Here is a 9469-nt window from a genome sequence, read left to right on the forward strand (position 1 = left end):
TATCCGAATGAAGCCTAATTTCAAACAAAACAAAAATGATACCCAAAAGAAAAAAATCGTACCTGAACGGATACCTGAATGTATATCCCTAATTGATTTTGTAAACAAATAAAAAAAACTTTTTGTTAACCATTTTGCATTCATTCAGACATGTCGGATTACTATGGTTAATATGTAAATAAATGATGTTGAAATATTATAATAAATATAATTAATTAAGTAGTTAAAAAGACTAAGAAATAAAATGTAAAATATAGGTATAATAAAACACTTCAAAATATGTAAGCTATGTTTTGTATTTATGTAATAAATGATGTCGCATTATCTAGAAAAGATAATAAATGAAATGATTATAATTAATTAAAAATGGAATAAAAATCAGTAAAGGTCACTTAAGAATAGACAAAAAATTGTTTTGTAATTCGGTTTTAATAGAACTAGATTCTTTTTCCGCGCTACGCGCGGATAGTATCTTATAAATTTTAATTTTTATTTTAAAAAAAAATATTTAAAGTTTAATTTACATTATTTTATACCAAAAATCACAAATATGGCTAAGAATTGGTTGATTTTATTTGTGATTTTTTGACAATATTAAATTGATTGATTTATTGTTCATAGTTAACAGATTTGTTTGATTGGTTTTAGTTCATAGTAATGTATAGTATTATATTTGGTGAGTGTATATATGTTGTGTTGTTCCAATATTTGAGTTTTCATGTTAAAACAATACTATTCAAATTCATGACTTTTAACGATTAAATGTATGTTTTGTTGTTTTCTCTTGTATACGTACAAATTTTATTATTTTTTATTGAAATTTTTGTTTATTGATCATAGGCATATTAATATAATTTTTTTTTATCTCAGAATTTTACAGCATTTGTTTCTGTATGCTGACTATTTTTCATATTTTCAGTACCTAGTTATACAAATAATACGTACATGTGTTTTTTAGAAGAAGTTTTGATCCCGAAAACTTGAGCAAAACTCTTCATCATGTCAGTTCATCCATGTTTTCCTATAACCTTAGATTCATTAGATGCCTCGTTAGAACCCTTTACGTATATATCCACATATGGTCTTGCCTATTAATTATATAAAAGAGATTACATTGGACTGAAAATGGTGACTGATAATAAGCCAGCTAACAGATATGTTTATTTGTGTACGTGCAAATCTTACCTAAAAAGTAAGGTGCAATTTTATTGGATGTATACAAAATATGTCTTGAAATCGTAACAGAATTATCTTATCTATTAAAATCAAAACAAAAGAGTAAAGCTTGAATTCTTCAATACACACAACCTAATAACATATCTGATTGATGCCTTGAGCTAGACTCATACGAAGAAACACCTTGTCACAAATCTGCGTAGAAGCTTGATTTGCTTTGACGGGGATTTGTCAGTGAACATAAGTCCAAGTGTAATTACTTGCTTAATTTTTCCCAACGTTTTCTCTTCAATCTTCATATTCTCATCAACCACTCTCTCTCTCTAAGTTATCCGACCATAAAATCTTATTTACTCAACATACCTCCTTTCTGGATCTTCTTGTTCCTCACCAGGTTTTAGATTTGTAATCCTTTCCAAGATAAACAATCCAAAGTTAAATATATCTGTAGATGATAACACAAACAAAAACACACGTAACTTGAAATTTTTGTATTTTATATTTTCGAAGAAAGAGCCATTACTTGATGAGTAGGTTTCATCTCCAATCTTGAATTGAGAAATCAATGGTTCTTGATCATCATCGATAACAAAACACTACTTGCATTCAGATCAAATATAATCTCAGGCCACTGTTCGAATAGATAAAACATACCTTCTACAACTCCTATAACCACTCCTAATCTTCTTCTCTATCACGAAGCCAATGAAGATTTGAGCGTATGTCTCTAATATTTTCTCCACCAGTCGATTCTGTAACCAAAGCGATCAAGTTACTGCTAAAAATCTTACCAAATTCTTGTGTCTTAGCTTAAAAACACACTCCTTTTCACTTTCAAAACCATCTTTATATAAACCTAACCTGTCCCGTTTCTTAAAGTTCCTCTGTAGTCTGTAGATATCCACTCCATTGCTCTTCCTCACAATTTTATGTTCCCAGAACTCATTTGACACTGCATCGAGCATAGGCGGATGTGAATTTGAGGCTTCTCCGGCATGTTCGTGGTAAGCAATCATGTCTTTTTGAGAGATAACCATCCTAAGCAACAGCAAAATGTAGATGTCATAAGAAGATTAGAAACTTACGAACCTTTGATTCCTATCAGTTTTAGAGACTCCATCTATCTTTAAATCAAGCTTAAGTAGGTGTCATTATCTATTTAAGAAATGAGAATCTGAACGTAGAGTTAATCATGGTTTAAATGGAGGAAAAAGATAAGTGAGTACCTACTACACATTTCACTGAATTTTCGGTATAACGCGCCAGCAGGGAACTCTTAGAATGTAGTGGGAAAAGGGAACAACAGAGAGCCGATGTGGATGATGATCATTAAAGAAATCGACTGTCACGTACGTGGTTCCGATAAGGATGCCCCCTTTGGAATTATTGCAGGCTTCACAGAAATGGATTTGCCTAAACATCAACTTGGATTCTCCTGGTCCTGCTGAAACAAAAGTGGAGAATGGCTTGTATTGCACGGTGGTGACTGCCGTTTGATTTGCCATAGTGCTGGGATGCGTTTGCTGAGGAAGAGATTGTTGGGTTGAGATATATATATAGTCTCAATAGGGAAAGGAGAGAGATGGGATGCATTTCATTTAAGTGATTAATTAAGGGATCTTCAAGAGGCATTGATATCATTGAGTAAGAGGAGGGATGTGGAGAGTTACACGCCGATTTGTCTGGAGGATAGCTTTGATTCATCATTGTTGCCGTCGCAGGCGTTATACAGAGGAGATGGGAAGAAGATGAGTTTTGGAGGGTATGTACATGCCGTGACAACTTAGGTTAGAAAAATAGGAAAGTAAAACAAACTGGTCATTAAAATTAAGAGAAATTTACTCTGAGAGACACATTTCAAATTATGAATTACTCTGAAAGACACTTTGGCCCAAGTAAACACTTTCTCTTAGTAAATTGTCATAACTACCCCTTATCTATGTAAAGAGTAACTATTGGATAAGTGTCTAACTAGATCGTAAAACCAAGAAACTGAACCAATCGATTTTCTCATCTTCATTATAACGATTAGAAAACTAGTGAAGAAAATAAAAAAATTCGAAATATAATGAAATCTTTTTCACTTTTGTAAGACAAATCCCCTTTTCAAAATCGATTACCCCCCAGACATGAACCCTAATTTTGGCTCTTCACCAACTTCTACTAAAACCACAGATCGATCTGAACCCTAATCCACTTTCTCAAATTCGACATCTCCATCGTGGCGTCTTTGGTGAAGCGTCGGAACCGTCACTTTGTTCAAGCTTTCTGTCTCCACCTCTAGCTTTTGTTCGATCTGAAACTTTTCCGCCAGCTCTTCATACTCGACCATTGGTGAGTCACACCATGAATTCAGAAACTCCAATCCATTCTCAATCATGACTCTCTGTTCCTAATTTCATAAATATATCTAACAGATTCATATATGAAAAGTTAATTTCTTGTCTGATTTTTTATCTTGGTTCATGAGGGTAAAAAAAGTGGTGGAGGTGGCTACTCGAGAGGAGGAGGTGGTGGTGGATGTCGTTGTGGTGGTTGTGGATACAGAGGTGGAGACGTGAGGATGAAGAGCTGGTGGTGATTATGGATGCCGTGATGGTGGATGCTATGGTGGTGGATGTTGATACGGAGGTGGAAGACGTGAGGAGGAGGATGTGGTGGTGATGCCGTGGCTGTGGATACTGTTGTGGTGGATGTGGATACGGAGGTGGAAGATGCGAGGAGTAGGAAGTGGTGGTGGATGCCGTGTTGGTGGATGTTGTGGTGGTGGATGTGAATATGAGGTGGAAGACATAAGGAGGAGAAGGTGGTGGTAGATACGGTATCCACAGAAAATTTTGTAACATTTTCATGTCCACCAATTTGTTTGTCCACATATATAGTATCCACAAATTGTCTACGAGAAACCTTGTCCAAAAGAATTCGTCCACAAAAACTCGTCCACAAATCAACACATCTTCGGATCGTTGGATCTGCTTTCTTCAAAATGATCTGACGTCCACGATATATTCTCATAAACTCATATATCTAACTTTTTGTTTTATTGCTTTATCTTTTATTGCAATTACAAGGTAACTGGTTCTTTTTCGGTTTGCTTCCTTAAAATAAGCATCTTTCTCTTTAGTAATAGCCAAGGTCATTTCTGTCTCAATAAAGACAGCTGGCACGAAAAAGTGTGTCAAAATTGCTTTGTGTCTTATAGAGTAAACAAAACTCACAATGTGTCCTTTTATGTAAGTCTCTCTTTGCATAGTGTGTTAATTATCTTATAGTTTTATTGGATCAATTAACTAAAGCCAATGGGCTTCCAAATTAATTGAAAAACTTGTGAACAAAAGTGGCCCATTCAAAGGCCTATTTGTTAAATGAAGGAGAAGTAGTAGAGTCCCACATCGGTTGTGTGACTGATTTTCTAGCAGTATAAATCTTCGCGAGATTCTTGCCCACGTGCAGCAGCTGTTGCGGAAAGTAGGTCTTCTCCGGCTCTTTAAATATTGTTTCTCCTCTCCCTTCATTTCCCAATCTTTTTCCGTATCGAAATCCAACTGCAAAAATCCCTTAGCGTAAGTCTATATTGCGAGAGTGTTTCGTAGAGTTTATAGTTCGATAGGGCGATAACGAGTAAGGCGTGATTTGTCTGCCATGTTTGTATCCTGGGACTCTATATTCGTACAGTTCCGTCTCACTAACGGAGCGAATATTTTGAGTTAAGAAAATATATCATATCTCGACTTCATGTTTCAGTGCGAATGCGATTTCTTATCGTTTTTGTATTTGCCTTGTACATTCGTATATTTCCTTAAACATCGCTTTTATTTTATCTTTATGTCCGTCCGATTTTCCGGTTTCTACGAGTTTTGCTTAGGAAAGAAAGATTACATATGAATATTTATCGATACTAGAACCATGTTTCCACGGCTTTCATTTTTGTTATGTGTAGCTTCTTTTCATGATGTATTTTCTAATGAATAGCCTTTGTTTTTTGTCAGGGGGAGTGAAGCTGATTTGATCAACGACCTTGCCACAAATATTATGGGTTTGTTGGCTTTGACACCATCAAATGAGTTCGATGACTTTGTTGGCATAGAACCTCGTGTCACGGAGATGAAAACGATGTTGAGCCTACAAACAAAAGAAGTTAAGGTGATTGGGATTTGGGGTCCTGCCGGGATTGGTAAGACGACCGCCGCCAGAGTTTTATACGACCAAGTCTCTCCTAAATTTCAGCTCAGCACGTTTTTGGAGAATATCAAAGGAAGTTTTGAGAGGCCTTGTGGTAGTAACGACCGTCAGTTGAAGTTGAGGTTTCAGGAAAAGTTGTTGTCTCAAATTTTCAACCAAAAGGATATCGTATTTGCAACTCACACTAATACCACCTGTGGTGCAGGATCAGTGATCCACTCGCCTCCACTGAATGAGACCACAACAGCTGCACAAGCTACTGTAGGCGAGAGCTCGGTAACAGAACCACATGTTGCAGTGGCAGAGTAGGCACTTAATAAACCACGCGAGGCTAGCTGCTGTAGTAACCTATATGAAGAGTTTCCTACATTTTATGGAGTTTGATTTGGGTTGTCTTTTTTTAAACAATATTAATTTTAATTTTCTTCTTTGTACCGACATTTGATTTTACATTTTTCTCAGCAATTTATTTAACCAATAAAAGCATATGCATATTTCAACTTTAAGGACCCCCTTATTGACAGTGAAAAAGAAAATACACGTTCTGTTACTGTAGCTATTTCAAATACATTAACTATTTGGTTTTAATACACCCAAAAAATAACCACTTACAATTACAAACCCCTTTACAAGGCTGAAACAACACCAGTTTGTAGCACATCTCCATAGTGAACGTCTAATATATGTTTACAATGTGCATTGTTTCATAAGTATCATTGTAATAAACTTATGGCACATGAATTGACATTCAGACTTTCTAGACATAGGTCACATGACACGTAAAACAGAGCATCCCACCGAGAGAAATACTGTTAAAATGAAGAACGTATTCATTACACATATTACGGATGGAACACATTCTCTCATGGGCCACCGTTTCCTATTTCGACTTTCTTTAAATATAAGTGATGAACATGATAATTATTCCACAGTATCCAACTAGAGAATAGATGCTACATATACACACAGTTTAATATTAGTAACTTAATCCAGAACAATTCATTGAAATACCACTTCAAACCGTTACAAATAATATTCATATACTTCAACTTTCACGACAGCCCAAGCAGCCAATTCCCAGTAATTATATATCATTATCCACAGAACATGACAAAAGCAAACATGAAATCAGCGGCAAACGCACACACACAAACAAGCAGCTAATGGCTTTGTGAAAGTAACAACCAGTTTTGATGTACTCACGAATATTTTTCCTGTCACTTTTTCTTTTGAAAGTAATTCTTTAAGAAATCAGTGTCCAAATTTGTTAAATATAGCTATAATTTTGGAGAAAAAAATCTAAGCTAGGGTCCATAATTTACATAAGACGGGACTGCTGTCATCATATTGTTTTCTTCAATAACTCTTACAGAGATGTTGTTAGAAGAATATATACTAATATATTTCATAACAAATGCACAACTGTCATTAAAACGAGAGCAAATTTACATCACCGTAGGATGAGCTAAGGCTGGACAAATAAACCGAACCCGAAAATTCGAACCGAACCTGATCCGATAAAAATGAATCCGAACCGATCTGAACCCGACATAAATACCGAATGAATCTTGTTTTATGGTATTTTGGGTTATGAGTATTATCCGAACCGAACGCGAACCTAAATAGATACGCGATAGAACCCGAAACGTTCAAAATTTCCAAAAAGAACTTGTACCAAACATGATCTCAATTCCTAATATGTATTCAAAATATATTGAACATCTATAATAATTATCTATTATATGAAGATTGACGGTTGAAGTTTTTAGATTTTGGTTTTGTTTTCTTTGAATAATGTTTTTCATTTCATGAGAACTTGGTTTTCGTTTTATGCTTTCATTTATTTGGTCTCGATCAGTAACTATGTTTACCTTTCACTTGATTTTGAATGATCACATTTCATGTTCCTTTTTTTTGAACCGATTTAATTTATGTTTTGGTTACAAAATAGGTACAAATCAAGTATTTTAAAACCGAAGAACCGATTTTACTTACTTTTTGGTTACAAAGTAGATATAAATCAGGTATATTTAAACCGAAGAACCGATTAGGACCCGAACCCGAAAGTACATCGGGTTGTACCGGTTTTTTGAAGATTTACTAACCCCGACCCGAATCCGATATAATCCCAACCGGTCCCAAACCGAATTTTCATATCATCCGAATGGGCTGATTTTGATAAACCCGAAAAATCGAAACCCGATTGGACTAAACCGAAATCCGATTGGGACCCGAATGCCCATGCCTAGAATGACCTCCAATAGCACTAACTAAAATTTTCATCTACTGGAAAAAAATCTTAAGGCACTTCTGAACAAAACACCTCTCAAGCGTATGTCTGATACGCCCAACCAAGTTATAGACAAAAAACTTATTTTACTTTCCTTTACCAAAAAACGAAACGGAGCCACAGGTTCATCGTAGTTGTATTTTCATTAATGAGCTGCATGAGTTATATATTTGAACAGCTTCGTCAGTGGACACATCTTTTTTAAAACACAAAGTATTTTTCAAAATTTAAGAAATCCAATATTCAAAAATTTCCTTAACTAAATATACCATGCCTTCTAATCTGACCAAAAAAGTGTTTAAAACAATATCATGGAACCACAATCAAACATAAAACACACAATTAAAAAATATATTAAAATACTACACATATAATTTCATGCAAATGCAAAAAAAAAAACGTATTTCCATTAAAAATATAACCGAAATGAATACTGGAAATAAATTAGTACAATGTCATAAAATATAGTTGATAACAAATAAAAATCCAAACATGTAAGAATTATAAACAAAGTTCAAATGTTGACAAAACAATATATATGATCTGATTAGAAAAAAAATTATATTTATTATATTCATGAGTTTAAAATATTTTTTCAAAATTTTTATAAAATTAAAATACATTTTAAAATACAATAATTTTAATGGAACTCACCCGCCCGTAACCCCTAGTTAAGTTAAAAACAATAAATCTATTTAAATGCACTTTAAATTGTCTGGGCCATATGAACTATAACTAAATGGGCCGAAATAATTTATTGGGATTTATGACCCAGTAAGAGATTTCAAGTTGAACAAAAACGAAACCCTTGTCGCTAGCTCTCTCCGCCTTCTTTCCGCAAAAAGAAAAAGAAAACTCAAAATCAGTGGATGATGGCGAAGAGAATCGGTGGAGCTGGAAAATCTAGGGGCGGAGACTCAACCATCTTGGGGAGGATCTCCAACTCCGAGATCGTATCTCATGGAAGACGCGCCGCCGGAGATGCCGTGGGAGTGTCGAAGAAATTGCTGTGGAGCACCGGAAAAGCGGCGTGGATCGCTGGTACAACGTTTCTCATCCTTGTTGTTCCCTTGATCATCGAGATGGATCGTGAAGCTCAGCTCAACGAAATAGATCTGCAACAGGCTAGCCTCCTCGGAGCTCCGGCCCAACCTATGCAAAGGGGATTCTAGTAAACCCTATGAACTGTGTTTTGTCTATTTTACTAGTTACTGTTGTGTTTTTGTCAGATTTGGATTCTTATAATATTTCTTTAAATGGATTAACCTCTAATGGACTGCTTAAACATTGATGGTGGTCTTCTTCATGTTCTCATATTCATGTTACTTTTAAGTTATACTATATCGCAATGTCGTGTGGGGTTTGAGTTTTATATAAGCATACGGACGTGATTGCGTCGTTATGTTTTATTAAACACTTCGGTTTCGATGCTAGAATTTTTTGGAAATAGATGCATATTCTCTGTCTAGCTTATCTTATAACTAAACTGGTATTTCCTAGAAACGATCATTCCTGTTCGAACTATTTGGAAATAATAATAATAATTTCGTTTCTGTTATGAAATAACTTATAATTTATAGTATCGAGAAATTTAAATAAGAGTAGAATTTAATACCCGTATGAAGCAAATAACACTAATATAAAGGAGAGAGTTTATTATAAAGAGGAAGAAGAAGATGTAATGATTCTTTGATTATAAATTTTTGTTCTTGTTTTTGGTGTACAAAAGAGTGAGATGAGTGATGGTATTTATAGTGAACAACAATACATAAAATAACAAAGATGGTGCTTAATTTGGTAAATGAGTGGGTGATCATAGTG

At 34.7% G+C, this 9469-nt stretch overlaps 1 protein-coding gene across 1 annotated transcript; it reads left to right on the forward strand.

Annotated features, from left to right (window-relative positions):
• Nucleotides 1-8437: 8437 nt before the first annotated feature.
• Nucleotides 8438-9084, forward strand: LOC106315905 (mitochondrial import receptor subunit TOM9-2-like). Its single transcript, XM_013753746.1, has one exon. It carries the CDS (start codon nucleotides 8518-8520, stop codon nucleotides 8818-8820), a length of 303 nt encoding a protein of 100 aa, XP_013609200.1. The 5' UTR covers nucleotides 8438-8517; the 3' UTR covers nucleotides 8821-9084.
• Nucleotides 9085-9469: the final 385 nt, after the last annotated feature.

Source organism: Brassica oleracea, chromosome C9, assembly GCF_000695525.1.
Source record: "Brassica oleracea var. oleracea cultivar TO1000 chromosome C9, BOL, whole genome shotgun sequence".
In the NCBI taxonomy this organism is placed as follows: domain Eukaryota; kingdom Viridiplantae; phylum Streptophyta; class Magnoliopsida; order Brassicales; family Brassicaceae; genus Brassica; species Brassica oleracea.